The sequence below is a fragment of the Dipteris shenzhenensis genome, chromosome 16, assembly GCF_047967505.1.
Source record: "Dipteris shenzhenensis isolate YYH24624 ecotype China chromosome 16, Dip_SZ_1.0, whole genome shotgun sequence".
In the NCBI taxonomy this organism is placed as follows: Eukaryota; Viridiplantae; Streptophyta; class Polypodiopsida; order Gleicheniales; family Dipteridaceae; genus Dipteris; species Dipteris shenzhenensis.
The window spans coordinates 13940526-13955979 of record NC_141611.1 but is presented as its reverse complement, the minus strand read 5'-3'; the positions used below and the strand labels follow the sequence as shown (position 1 = coordinate 13955979).

At 45.8% G+C, this 15454-nt stretch overlaps 1 protein-coding gene across 1 annotated transcript in view; it reads left to right on the top strand.

Annotated features, from left to right (window-relative positions):
• Positions 1 to 15454, top strand: part of LOC147892587 (ABC transporter F family member 2-like) — a 38634-nt gene that overhangs the window by 1656 nt on the left and 21524 nt on the right. The window contains exons 2-4 of the mRNA XM_087387343.1: positions 21 to 362; positions 1645 to 1785; positions 1869 to 2048. Coding sequence (XP_087243469.1) covers positions 21 to 362; positions 1645 to 1785; positions 1869 to 2048 — 663 coding nt within the window. The remainder of the gene's footprint in view (positions 1 to 20; positions 363 to 1644; positions 1786 to 1868; positions 2049 to 15454) is intronic.

Sequence of the window (15454 nt, the reverse complement as noted above, 5' to 3'; positions counted from 1 at the left end):
CTATTTTTTTACTGGTCCAGGATCCAGATTTACTATTACTGGATGAGCCTACAAATCACTTGGACCTTGATACAATAGAGTGGCTTGAAGGTTATCTTAGAGGACAGGATGTGCCTATGGTTATTGTTTCACATGACAGAGCTTTTTTGGATCAACTCTGCACCAAAATTGTTGAAACAGATTTGGGAGTGTCGCAAACATTCGAAGGGAACTACAGTGATTATGTGCAGGCTAGGGCAGAAAGAGCTGAGGCCCAGCGTATGGCATGGGAAAAGCAGCAAAAGGAGATAGCCAGAACCAAAGAAATCATTCAGCGTCTCAGTGGTGGGGCAAATTCTGGTCGAGCCACAACTGCTGAAAAGGTATACTATGGACTGCTACACTTGACATTTGTACGGCCCCAAACCTTGTTCAATTTCAGAGATTAGATTTATCTTCCTGACCTCTGCAGCTATTGTGGATCTCAATTTGACAAGGGAAGCCCCATAATTCAAATTTGCGGGTACTTTATGTTTCCTAACAAAACATATTTCAATAAGTGACATCACATACCCATCATAACAGTCAACATTGACTATTGCCTGCTGCCAGGATTGACCTGTTTACGTGTGCAGAAGGAATGAGAGTCATACCACATAAATAAGTATGGGGATGGTTTTTGCAATTTTCATGTCATATGTACATTTTAAGTAATGAGAGTCAATATTGCAAGCATGTCTTTGCTGTGCTGATGCTACGTTGCTTAGTTTTGGGGATCTGCCAGTGGTTTGGGAAGTTTTGATGCTATACATACCCACATGTTTTGGGGATGTCATAGTAGCTAGTCCGTGCTATGCGTGATGGAGTTTATGGTTTTCAATCTTATGAGTGACTATCGTGAGATTGAAACTGCACTATGTTGTGTTTTTAGAGGATGAGTTTGGGAATGTTCCTGGATTCATCTAGGTATATGCTTCTGCCGTATTAGCAGACATGCAAACTTCACCTTGTGAAGTTTTCATCCAAGTTGCGGCCTGCTGGTATTGCTATAATTCTTTCTATCTTAAATGGTGCGTTGCCCTATCAGCTAGATTTAGATTTAGATGCTCGTTTGGGAGAGACTAAAATAAAATCGTTTAGGCTTCACAAGCAGTTGTAGCTTGAATGAAGAGATTTGAACTACTTTTTGATTAGCCTTCTCCTTTAGTGCTAGCCTTCATCATGGCTGAGTTTGCCCTTCACCTCCGGAGTGCCGATAGAAACTCAGTACGAAGACTTTGTATAAATGGATGCTCAAGTATGTGTGGGTGTGTGGATTTGTATGTGTGAGAGCATACTTTTATACTATGGTCTACACCCACTGTTGGGCGCTGATGACGTCAGTCATAGTAGCTAGTCCTTGCTATGCGTGATGGAGTTTATGGTTTTCAATCTTACGAGTGACTATCGTGAGATTGAAACTGCACTATGTTGTGTTTTTAGAGGATGAGTTTGGGAATGTTCCTGGATTCATCTAGGTATATCAATTGCTGAGTAAGCTGGATCTAATCATTTGATCTTAATTTTGCCTTTCCTTCGGCATATCGAGGAAGGTGAGTGTATGGTTTCCCACCAGAGTTTGTGAATCCAGGTACTGACATCTTTGTTGGCATTTGTGTGTTGTAGCAATTGGATAAGATCCAAAATGAAGAGCAAGTCGAAAAGCCTTTTGAGCACAAACAGATCAAGTTTCGTTTCCCTGAACTGGGGCGCAGTGGCAGGATCGTTGCTGAAGTCAAGAAGTTATGCTTGCAGTATGGCGAGAAAGTAAGTTGAGCTGCATTTTGGATGGAAGCTGTACACATCTTGGTTCAGATTGGTGATAACTGGGCCATGATTTACTGATGCAGGTCTTGTTTAAGAACACTGATCTACTTGTTGAGAGAGGGGAGAAACTTGCAATCATTGGACCCAATGGTTGTGGGAAAAGCACATTGCTCCGATTACTGTTAGGCATGGAAGAACCAACATCTGGTGACATACGTCTCGGCGAGCACAAAGTCGTTCCTAACTATTTTGAGCAAAATCAGGTTCCTATTTCGCTCAATTTATTTCAGTAACTTTATTTGCTTCTTTTAGCAGTAGAAACACGTGCACACTTACAGCGCACGTATGCTCTCCAAATTCTTCCTTTTTATCATGCTGTTTTCTTGTAAAGTGTGAGTTTAGTCATCAAGTGAAATCTGATGGCTGCTATTATCATTTTCTGAATGCTAAAATCTCCGCTAATGTATTTCTTCTTTCTTTCTAAATTAAATAGCCTGTAATGTTGGAGGTGGTGGCCTTCACCCCTCGCAGCATGGTGAAATAGAAGAAATGAAGAGGGGGCCTGCGCTGCGGACACGTGTAACATGGGGAGACTAATCCCATATAGCAATGTGGGATCTTGGGGGCCTTGTATATAAAGGCCTTAATGAAGACCTCCTCATATCCCTTGATCGACCTTTTCAGGATTGAGGAGGCCGTGTATGGGGCGGTTTGGGACCCGCACCTGGCGCTTACGCTCTGCGCATGCCAACATGGTATCAGAGCAGGTTCATGGCATGCGGACTGTTTTGGCGGCGGTTTTGCACACGTGCCTGACACTGGGCACTGTGTGGAGTCTATCACGTTCCACGACGACAATTAATTGCGACTTGACAGCGGCGGCTCTTCTCGATTTGCTCCATGCATGTGCCTCCCGTGGGCTTTTGTGTAGGCTGATCTTTGGTGGCTACATGGACTTTGATTTGTCCCATGTGCCTTGTTTGGTTGGCCCCTCCTTGCTTTGGTTGGGGGTCGCCTTTGGTTTGATCAGTTGTACCTTGGGGTTCGTCCACAGGCACTGAGGACGTGTAATATGGGGAGACTAATCCCATATAGCAATGTGGAATCTTGGTGGCCTTGTATATAAAGGCCTTAATGAAGACCTCCTCATATCCCTTGGTCGACCTTTTCGTGGTTGAGGAGGCAGTGTGGCTATGGGGCGGTTTGGGACCCGCACCCGGTGCTTGTGACACATGGCACGCTCTGCATATGCCAACACTATAATCCTATGAAATGACATTTGTGCTTTGTCATTGAATCTTGTGATGGCACACGTTCTTGTCATATGCCTAAGCATAACAGCCAACTCTAGGGCTGCCAGGAGGCAACCATGAAGAGCGATTTTTCTTCTTGTATCTCAGTCCTTGCATGTGTGGAGTGAGTGTGTTTGGCCCTATGCTGCCATATTGCCAACACAAGCCCTTGGGCTTGCCGGACCAGCCCCAAGCGGCTCCCCCTTTTGCTACTGTACAAGTGGCTGCCTGCATGGTAGTCCACAGGATGCTAAGAGAGAGAGAAACTTGGATCGGGATGAAGGGTACACACTAAAAAGAGGTGACATGCTCTCTTCAAGACAATCCAAAAGATTGTAATCCCGGTATTTGTTCCTTTTACCATAGCACTAGTAAAGGATACCTTCCCTGCAATGGTTTATTGGCATCGGCATCCCCTAGGTCACACAAGAATGAGATGTAGAGTTCAAAGCTTGATACCAAAAATTGGATCCCACAGAATTGAAGAAACGAATCCATCAAGAAAAACTCGTGCTAAATTGCATATTAATAAATTGTTAGGTTATGTAAGTGTGGTGAGCTTTCTTGCGATGAATTTTGTCTTTAAGTGAGAGGAGTACGCTGCTTCATCATGCTCAAGGCCAGGTAATTAAGGTTATCCTAGTTATCGACTAATTTTCAAAGACTTGTACACCATTTACAATTTACTTTATCTGCAATTTTCTTCATTCAATACCACATCAAGGTTCTGAAAAAACCTCACTGAGATGCAAGAATGAAGAGAAGAGAGGAAGGCTGGTATTAGAAGGGACAAACCCTGACCTTGTAGCAGAATTTGTTGCTTCTTGCAGTAATACCCAGGTTCTGTGGCTAAAAGACGCTTATTCGGAGGAGATGCCTGACTTGTGAAGCCACTGTAATTCAGTGCCATGCATCTTGATACTGAGACCATTGCCTAAGCACCCACCACTAGAGTGCTCATAACACTAGGTGTGGTCACGGGTGAGAGGAGGACCCTATGCCGTATATGTCAGGGTTCTTAATTCCCAACTTGAATATAAGACTATTATATCCTCTAATAATGTGTGTCTTGATGTGCCATCATGAGGGCTTTTAGCCCTCTTTCTATTAAGCCGTTAGACCTCTAAGGAGAGGAGTGAGGCCTATGCCTCAATGCACACGGTGTAGTGTGACAAGTGCTGAGATCTGCATACGTGGGCTGGAAATGTCCATAGATCCATCCAAAAATGCCGCTTTCAAATTTTGGTATGTGGCCTTGAAAATTGTGCTGAATGCATGGCATCTCTATCATGGCCATGAGAGTGTGCCTTGAACTATGTGTTAGCTAGACAAAGTGTCATGTCTCACGTTCACAGCGCGTGCTAGGATTGGAGGCCCCTTCTTGGCTTGAAAAATGGTATCAGAGCTGCTAAGGCTTCTGCGCATATTGGCAGTGCGTAGTACGTGTCAATTAGCTCCGACAGGCAGCATGTGGCGAGTGGATGATGTTCAGTTTACTTTGATGACTATGGACCGCTCTGGGGGTGGCGGTTTGCAGAAGGAACACATGCATTTATAGCATGTAACCCTGAAATTGGATGCTCCTCTCATCCATGGCCACATCATTTAGCTTGATGAGTTTTGTAGTGGGCATTTAGGCAACCATCTGGAGAGCTGCATGCAACCCCACATGCATGCCACTTGGCATGCAAGGATTGGAGGCACTTGACAAATGGTATTAGAGCTACCCAGACTCTTGTCCACAGGTGGCAGCACATCGGATTTGTCAGATCCAGCAGGCAACAAATGGCAACTGGACGTTTTGCAGCCTATTTTGATGACTATGTAACAACTCAAGGGTGGCAGGATGCAGAAGCTGCACATACCTGCATGGCATGTGACAGTCTGTGATGATACATTTGAAAATGGCCTATTGTATGTGATTTGTTTGGCACCTACACTGTGGGACTGTTCACGCGAACAGCCATGTCTTCTGACTCACTGCAACTATGGCCTGATCACTATCTTCTAGTGGCTCATGTGTGTGGAAGCATGACACGTACAATCTGACAGCTGACTGTCAATTATGCTAGTACTTGTAAGATAAATAGCATGAGCGACTCGGCCGCCCACATTGTAGTTGGCCTATGGGGGCTGTTGTTTTGCCTCCTAAACCCTCGTGCATCAAATCAAAATTTCAAGCGTGCTCCGTTGGAAGTTTTTGTGCACCATTGACTGTGATTGTTCAGTCCAATGCCATAACTGTCAAGGTTGGACTCTTTTCTTTCTAGAGCAGGATGACCAGTCAGGTGAGCTCAGCCAAAAGGTTGTTGGCTGGCCGAGAGGTGATCGACTTATTTACCCCAAACATGTTTCGAGACCTTAGATCCACCCTCCACTTGTGCCTCCGAGTCATTGCTTCCCTATAAAGGTGCATTCATGCAGGACAACATTGGGTGTTGGCACCTTTGTAGTCAACTTGGAAGTAGCTCTCGAACACAATAACACATGAAAGAAGAGGTAAGTGTAGACTTTTCAGTAATACCTTAAGCAACATCAATTTCGAAACATTGCAAAAATGGGATCGACTATTGAAGACCTAGTGTTTTGTAAAAGCATGCCTAATCCACCTCTTACACCATAGGCTTAGGAAATACATAAGAATGACCTAAGGGAGTGCAAACATTTTAACAAAAGAAGCATGCAACATGCAAGTTGCAGTGTAAGAATTTCATGTCAATAATTCGTGCAACAATTGAGACTGGGAATAACACAACAAAATTTAACCCAAAGATAAAGACTTGTTACTGTCCTTGCCCTTGGGGCCCAGGTCCTAGCTTCCAGCCTCATACTTCAATCAAGACTATTTAATATAATCTAAGCATTCAAGTTTAAAGTATCACTTTCAATTTTCAAGAATCAAACTCATTGAAAGTCAAAACATATCACGATTTCAGGATATGATGCAAGCAAGGCTCCCAAAAATGAAGTATATAGGTGAAAGCAACTCAAAGCTACTGAAGATGAGCTAGTTTGGAGCCATGGCACTTTTTACCCCGTGCAAAGCACCCAGTACCCCGTGCAAAGAAACTCAGTACTTTGGAGCTAGGAGAGGGGTGATGTATTGACGCAGTACCCCGTGCAAAGCACTCATCTTCTGCTACACATTGTCGGAAGACTTCAAACTTGGGACGAGGAAGTGCCTTTGTAAACATATCTGCTATGTTGTCCTCTGTGGGAAGATAGGACAACTCTATGTCTCCTGCTGACAACCGCTCCCGAACATAATGATAGTGAACTTCAATATGCTTGGTACCCGCATGAAACACTGGGTTACGCGTAATGGCCAAAGTTGAAACCAGTTTTTCCTAAAGGTGTCTTTGTGAGGTTACTGATCTCTCTCTCGAGCACTAATCCGTAGATCTTGGCCAGTGTATGGCCAATCATGAGCGTGCGGTAATTCTCGATATCCATGGGGTCTCTTGACTTGTGTATCAGGACAATGGTGGTAGTGCTCCAAGGCAGGGTGAAACTGTGACAAATAGCCTAGTTGAACAGTTGGGGCTAGGATTGGAGCTATGACACGTCCCAACACTCCTGAAACCCCTGATCTGCAAAATAACCACACACAACATCAGAACTGAGCAGGCTGCTCACCACCCAACCGTGACATCTACGGGATGTGATCCCGAATCAGAAGATGTCCCCTCCGAGCCACGAGCTGAGCTACTGGCACGAACTCCCAATCAGATCCTAACCAGCCTGGTGTCCCATACCACCAGGTGGCGCTGTGAAGCCCTGGATCTGCCACTAGGCCTTGGGCTACGCTAAGATGCAGGCGCGCGTCCGCGACACAATCCAGGATCAGACCTAGCACCCGGGAATGAGACTTGCTCCCAACTGCACACTGAGAATTGAACCCCCTGGGCCTCTTTTATAGACTCGGGCCCCGGCGCCAAAAATAGCGAAGATCTATAAATAGTTCATACCCTTGCCACTCAACCCGAGAATCAAGCCTGCCTAGCTCTAAGCCTCCCCAGGCTAACCTGAGCTAGTTCTGTGTACATAGTACACGTCAGATACCAATCCGTGCACATGACATACTCCCCCTCCTCTAAGAACTCACTCCTGAGTTCGCTAAGAAATCCGGAAATGTTCTTTGGAGGTTTTGTAATGTCTCCCATGTTGCATCCTCCTCAACACGATCCTTCCACTTGATCTTGTATTCCGTGATAGTACGATTTCGAATCTGTCTTTCACGAAATTCAAGAATAGATTCAGGTTCGTGAGGAATAAAAGTCAAATCTGTAACTTCTATAATCTCATGAGGAGAAACAAGTTGATCATCTGCACCCAATACTTCTTTCAGTCTACTGACATGAAAAACTGGATGTACTTTAACATCAGGAGGCAATTCTAGTCGATATGCAACTGGTCCAATTCTTTTAATGACCTTGAATGGGCCACAGTATCTGGGGGATAATTTCGGAACCAAACCAGTACTTAGGCTCTTGGATTCCTTGGGAATTCTCAAATATACCATCGTTCCTTCAGAGAACTCTCTAGGTGAACGATGTCTATTAGCATAAAATCTGTCCCGATCTTGGGCACTTCTAATAGACTCCTGGGCAAACTGCAACATTTCCTGCATGTCTTGCAAGAAGTTCTCAGCAGCATCATTTTGAATCCCTTTTAATCCTACCATAACTGGTGACTTAGGTTGAAACCCGTACATAAGCATAAAAGGACTATAACCTGTACTAGAATGCTTTGCACTGTTGTAAGCAAATTCAATCATGGGTAGATAATCTTCCCATGAAGACTGTCCCTTAGATACATATGCCCGAAGCATGTCTTCAACCAACTGGTTGACCTTTTCTGTACTGCCATTAGATTGTGCATGATCCGAGGAACTCATACTTAGAGTAGTTTCCAACTTCTCAAATACAAGTGTCCAGAAGTTACTTGTAAACTTTGAGTCCCTGTCACTGACTATGTCAGATGGCAAACCATACAGCTTGAACAAGTGGTCCATAAACTCGTGAGCCAACTGAACAGCTGAAATAGTTGTTCTTGTAGGTAAGAATCTAGCCATTTTTGTCAAACGGTCAACTATGACCCAAATAGAGTCATGACCCTTGCGCGTTCGAGGCAAACCAGTAATAAAATCCATGGAAATACTTTCCCATTTATTACCTGGAATCTGTAAAGGCTGTAATAAGCCCGCGCTTCTAAGGCGTTCAGCCTTAGTAACCTGACAAACTCGGCAACCTACTACATAGTTCTCTATAAATGCACGCATCTTAGGCCAATAAAAGGTATGCTTCACAAGAGACAGAGTCCTATGTATACCTGTATGTCCCGCACTAGGAGCATCATGACACTCCCAGAGAATCTTGGATTTAAGGTCCAGAACATCAGGCACACAAATCTTTTCATTCCGGAACAGCAAGCCGTTCCTAATCATCCACTGACCTCCCGCCGCCTGTATCCTAGGTGGCACAATCCCTGAGTCCTGGTCAACCATGGAGCTTCCATCCTGGACTCTCTGCCAATAAGAACTGAAATGACTATCAGTTGCGTATAGCCCTCTCAGGGATTGAAATAGGTCTGAGGATATTTCCGTAAATGACAAAGCATTTACAAACTTAACTCGACTTAAGGCATCCGCCACACTATTTAACGAACCCTTACGATAACGTATTTCGAAATCAAAATCCTGCATTAACTCTGCCCATCTAGCTTTCCTTCCTCTCAATTCTGATCCATCACACACATACTTAATTGACTGGTGATCAGTCAATACAAGGAACTTTGAACCATACAAGTAGTGTCTCCAAACCTTGAGAGCATACACTACCGCATAAAGTTCCTTCTCAAGTGTGGGCCAACGATACTGAGTGTCGTCTAGCTTCTTACTCTCAAAAGCTATAGGTCTGCCCTCTTGGAATAGAGCTGCCCCAATCGCATAATCACTCGCATCGGCCTCTAAAACGTAAGGCCGGGTAGGATCGGGTAATGCAAGAACGGGTGCTTCCTTGATAGATAACTTCAAGGTTTCAAAAGCCTTGTTCATTGCATCATTCCAAGGGATCGGCTGAGTAGACCTGCGTCCACGACCTTTCAATATGTTGGTCAAAGGTGCCGTGATATGTGAATAATCACGCACTGACTTCCGAAGAAATACCGTAAATCCTAGGAAAGAACGAAGTTGTTTCACAGTCTGAGGGATAGGCCATTCTAAAACCTTCTGGATACGATCTAGATCAATGCTAATACCTTCAGAAGAAATCTTGTGTGCTAAGTAAATGATCTCCTTCATAAAGAAGTCACATTTACTCATCTTGGCATAAAGCTTATGCTGTCTTAGAACAAGTAAGACAACCCGAAGGTGTCCTATATGATCCTCAAGCGTTTTACTATAGACCAAGATGTCATCTAAGAACACTACAACAAATTTGCCCAGATAATCTTTGAACAAATCGTTCATCATCTGCTGAAAAGTAGCAGGAGCATTGGTCAAACCAAAAGGTAATACGAGGAACTCGTAATGACCATACCTAGTCCGGAATGCGGTCCTATCTATGTGTTTAGCATAGATACGGATTTGATGATAACCCGTACGCAAATCAATCTTAGTGAAATACTTCGCTCCGGCCAAACGGTCTATCAAATCATCAGAACGAGGTAAAGGATAGCGGTTCTTAATTGTAACTTTATTGAGTCGTTTATAATCTATACACATTCTCCAAGAAGAATCTTTCTTCTTTCTTAAGAGGACAGGTGCACCCCAAGGTGATTTACTTGGGCGGATATAGCCCATATTCAGGTAATCCTGAAGCTGGATAGCTAACTCATCCTCCTCTACCTGGCTCAGCCTATAAGGTGGTACACTGATAGGTTGAGCCCCTGGGACTAAGTCTATGCGATGATCTACTGCCCTTTCTGGAGGTAAACCTTCCGGCAGTTGAGCTGGGAATATGTCCTTAAAATTATCTAACAACGTTCTCAATTCTCGGTGTTCAAACACACTTAATTCATTCTTGTTAATTACCGAAACAACAAATGAAGAAAGTGGAATCAAAACACACTGATAGACATCATAATGAGAAGTGTTCAATATATTCCGAAGCTGCATCGCAGATACAATAGGTCCCTGAGAAGGGGGAATCTTATCACACTGAATACAAAATTGGGTGTCCTTATCTACAAAAGAAAGTGTACCATCCGATCTGAATATTGTGGGTTTTAAACCACTCTATCCCGATCAACAAGTCTACATGCTCTAGATGCATAACATAACATGTGAGAGCTGCCGTGTAGGCCTGAATCCGGATAGGAAGCGCTTCAACCTTGCGATCCCAAAACTGCTTCCCAGCTGGAAGCTGCACCTCGTAGGTGTGGTCGCTAGGTACTGTGGACAGCCCCATCTTCTGCACAAATTTGTAATTAACAAAATTGTGAGAGCTGCCCGGATCAAAGAGAATGTGAACCTGTTGGTCCCTAACTTCTCCATAAACTCGGAAAAGATCATGGGAACCAAACAACGAGGTATTAAAGGTACAATTACAAGAAAGGGGCATGTAATGACATTTACTGAAATACCTGTCATCGTGACTTGGTTGGCTCCCTTGGCTGCGGTACGTGGACCCGCCTGGAGCTTCGGTCCTAGCACCAACTTTTGGTTCTTCCGCTTAGGACACTTATTCTTTGTGTGGCCCCGCTCCTCACAATAAAAACACCGGCCTTCTTTCTTGAGCTTGAGAGTGCGAAGGAAACGGGCCTTACCATTCTTCGCAGGAGTTAAGCTTTTCCTGGAGGCTTTGTCCGTAGACTTCGTCTCCCCAATACCAGTTGCATGCTGAAAGAACTTGCGTTTGTTCTTTCCGCTCGTCTCGGTAACTGTGGTTGCCTTGGTACCGGCCATGGTATCATCATATATGCGCGCATATGTCATGGCCTCCTGCAATGTTGTGCACTTATTATTCTTAATCTGTAGCAAGCTGAATCTTTTTCTCATCTGGATAGGGGTGGAATTGGAAGTGTACTTGCCACTTGTGCAACCAAGTATCAACTACCTCCTTTGTTCTTGATTTTTGGTCACCTGGAAAGGGATCCGGAGTGATATTCGGGCCTAGCACTGAAGCCATGGCATCCACATGCGTGAGTGCCTGAACCGTGCTAGCCAGAAGAGTCAGAGTTGCTTGTATCCCCTGGAGTTGCTGTGTCAACCCCGATTGATTAGCATTGACCTGCTCAAATTTACCATCAAGAGCAGTCGTAAACTCACTGAAGGCTTTCTTAGTTATCAGGTCGTCATAGAGACCCTGATCATCCTCTCCCACTGGAGTGTAATCTAAGTCCTGATCTCCCATGGTGAACTCGGGATTTTGAGCATCAGACATGGCTGAAATCTGATTTGATTACAAACGGAGAGAAATAACTGACTGAAACGAAGCACAGAGGAAGATGGAACAGAAGAAAACCGTCCCAGATGAAGCTGACGGAAGGAGATGCTGAAATCTGGTGAATCGGAAGACCCAGAGTCACGGAGCCTCCCCGAACCCGCAAACCGGATGCGCAGGCTGCAGTAGAAGCTGTGCGGACTGCTGACGTGGCCTGTACGGCTGCTGACGCAGGCCGTACAGTGACTGCAGGTGCTGGCGCAGCCTCTGTTCGGAGCAGCAGCAGGTACAGGAGCAGGTGGAACAGTCCGTACAGGCTGTACGGCTGTCGCTGGAGCTGTACGGACTGGTACGGAAGCTGCGGGAGCTGTGCAGGGCTGACGCAGGCAAGGACTGATGCAGGGGAGCTGATCGAAACAGGGCGCAGGCTGTAGGACGAGGCTGGCTGGGCACGAAACTCGAGGTAAGATCTCGAATCTTGGGGCTGCTTGTGGGTAGCCTAGCACCCAGCCCCCACCTATATAGGGTGCAGGGCTGCTTGATTTGGAAGCTGGGCTTCCAAAAAAGGCTGAGCCCCTCCAGCTTTGGAGGGGTGCTTTTTCGAAAAAAGCACCTGAGCCCCTCTAGCTTTGGAGGGGTGCTTTTTTCGGAAAAAGCACCTTTCTCCTGCGCAGGCTGCACGCAGCCCTAGGCGCAGGCTGTTCGCAGCCTGTTGCGCAGGCTGTGGACAGCCTATTGCGCTGGCTGTGGACAGCCTTTTACACATGTTGTCCCGCCTCTACTGCCTCGCCTACTGCGCCCCTTTCTAAGCTCCGCATCCCTTCGTCCCTTGCAGTCTTTTTCCTGCACATCGCTCCTTCTTTTCTGCTCTCTTTCTCCTCCCTCTAAACTTCTCTCCGTAGCCTTCAGAAATTTCGATTCTATCTCACTCCTAATCTTCTTGCTTTTCCAGATATCTGTTCACCCCTTCTACCCCAGGTAGCCAGCAAAAACGCAGCAGGAAATCTCGAATTTTAGGGCATACCTGGAAGAGAAATCCGTCAAAATTCTCGCATCAGAAGTTCCTACCTCAGGAGTTGGCTCTGATACCAACTGACACGTCCCAGCACTCCTGAAACCCCTGATCTGCAAAATAACCACACACAACATCAGAACTGAGCAGGCTGCTCACCACCCAACCGTGACATCTACGGGATGTGATCCCGAATCAGAAGATGTCCCCTCCGAGCCACGAGCTGAGCTACTGGCACGAACTCCCAATCAGATCCAAACCAGCCTGGTGTCCCATACCACCAGGTGGTGCTGTGAAGCCCTGGATCTGCCACTGGGCCTTGGGCTACGCTAAGATGCAGGCGCGCGTCCGCGACACAATCCAGGATCAGACCTAGCACCCGGAAACGAGACTTGCTCCCAACTGCACACTGAGAACTGAACCCCCTGGGCCTCTTTTATAGACTCGGGCCCCGGCGCCAAAAATAGCGAAGACCTATAAATAGTTCATACCCTTGCCACTCAACCCGAGAATCAAGCCTGCCTAGCTCTAAGCCTCCCCAGGCTAACCTGAGCTAGTTCTGTGTACATAGTACACGTTAGATACCAATCCGTGCACATGACAAGCTAGGACCTCTATTCCATTTGCAAAGTGCTCAATCCATGGTCCCTCATGATCCTGAGCTCGCCACTTGTGAAATCGATATAGTGCAGCCTGCACATTATAGGTGGTAAACAGAGTGCAAGGGTGGGCATGGGGCTGGAAGACATATCAGATGGGGTCTAAGGCGGACCATCATACAATGATGTTGCGTATGTGTGCCATTTGCCTTGATATGTGATGGAAATCGGTGGCTTCTCCTCAATCAGAAGCCCCCATGTGCAATGGTGTGGTCGCCTCCTCGAGAAGGGTGGATCACCTTAGCCATCCTAGCCAGAGAGAAGTTCATCTCTTACATCGTGTGAGACACCTCGAGATCCACTGTGCCTCCGATCTCGTCAGGTTCCCCAAAGCCTGCTCTTGTATGAGGTGTGATCTTAGCTCCTCCGCACTCATCATCAAACCATGGGTTTTGTGGCATCTTCCCGATGGGGGAGTGTGCTGTAGAGCGGGTCGTGGGGAATGATCCTGTAGAGCGGGTTGTGGGGAATGATCTGATGGTTGCATCTTGAACCAATGAGACAAGTGTATCTGAGGAGTGAGTAAGGTCTGCGTCATTACCAAAGAGGGTCGGTAGCCCCTAGGATAGATGGCTCATGTATACCGCATCAAGGGTATGGTCAAAGTGTACTCGGACTCAGACGGGGGTAGGGGGATCAAGTCTTACGTCAGGCAATGCAATTGAGATACTGAAGGACAAATAGGAGTGGTCAACACCAAGTGGGAGGGGGTGAACTATGAAATCATGTACTTGCGCACAAAAGCTAGGGAGCCCAACAGGGAGTCCACTATTGACACATTCTTTTCTCTAACACTCACTCAGATCACGGGCGATGGCACTAGTTATTTCCTCCTAGCCATACTCTCGTAGATCGCAGGTTTTCTACAGATACGTCACTTTGTTTTTTCCCATGCATATCTACAAGACCCACAACTCCCTAGATGGTTCCCCCTTGCCACATGTCATTATTTTAGCCTTTCACTTGGTGCACCATTTACCCCTCTCTTGGGGCACATTAAAACCTTTTGCCCCTTGGCATTATTGCACATTTAGGTGCACCTAGGCCTTAGCACTTAGAACCACCTAGTCAATGCCATTTCACCCTCACCTAGGACCTTGGCAGTTACTTCTCTTGACCGTTTCATTCACGCACATTAACTATTACAAAAGTTGGTCATCTAAGAGAAAATGCCCACCGATCTTTCCGAGGTCATGCTATCTCGGCTAGAGCATAACATTCCTTCCCTCTTCAAGCATCAGCGTCCTCGATGATGAAATCTGGGAACACTCTCCGTAACTGGTATACGGATTCCCAGGTAGCTTCCGATAGAGGCTGACCATGCCATGCAACCAACACCGTGGGTATCTTCCGATTTCGTATTTGCATTGTTTCTCGGTCCAGGATTCTTGTTGGTTTGCGTCTTGCATTATCCTCTATCTCCTGAAACAAAACCACACCTTCGATTAGTGAGTCACCAATATGCAAAAATTTCTTTAAATGAGAAACATGAAACACTGGGTGCACCTTACACCCCGGTGGCAATTCTAATTTATAGGCTACCTTGCCTATTCTTTCAGAATTAACCACGGCCCACAGTATCGAGGTGATAACTTAGCACACTCTCCTGAAGTCAACGACTTCGAGTGCGAAGGAACTCTGAGAAAAACTTTTTCTCCTTCCTTAAATACTCTTATAGACCGGTTCTCATCCGCATATACCTTGGCTCTATCCATAGCCTGGCAGATATTAGCATCTCCCGCATTTGAACTACAAAGTTCGCGGCACTAGGCACTTTCTGAGGTACTCCAACTATAGTTGGATTTGCTGGTCTATAACGATAGTTCAGTTCAAACGGACTGAACCTTGTAGAGGAATGTTTTCTATCATTGTAGGCAAACTCCAACAATGGCAACCACTTGTCCCATGTATGTTGCCTCAATGACACATATGCTCTCAGCATATCCTCCAAAGTCTGGTTGACTCTCTCCGTTTGACCATCCGTCTCAGGATGATCCCCACTACTCATTCCCAACTCAGTCCTTAGTGTCTCAAATACCGCTGTCCAAAAATGACCGGTAAATCTGACATCTCTGTTTGACACTATGGATCTAGGCAATCCATGCAGACGAAATATATGTCTAATAAACAAATCCGCCACTTGCGGGGCACTAACAGACTCTCTAGACGGATTGAAGTGAGCCATCTTGGTTAGACGATCAACCACCACAAGGATAGAATCATACCCTCCTTGTGTTGTAGGCAGCCCTACAATAAAGTCCATGGAAATGCTCTCCCACTTACTTAGTGGTATTTCCAAGGGCTGTAAAAGTCCGGGTGGCT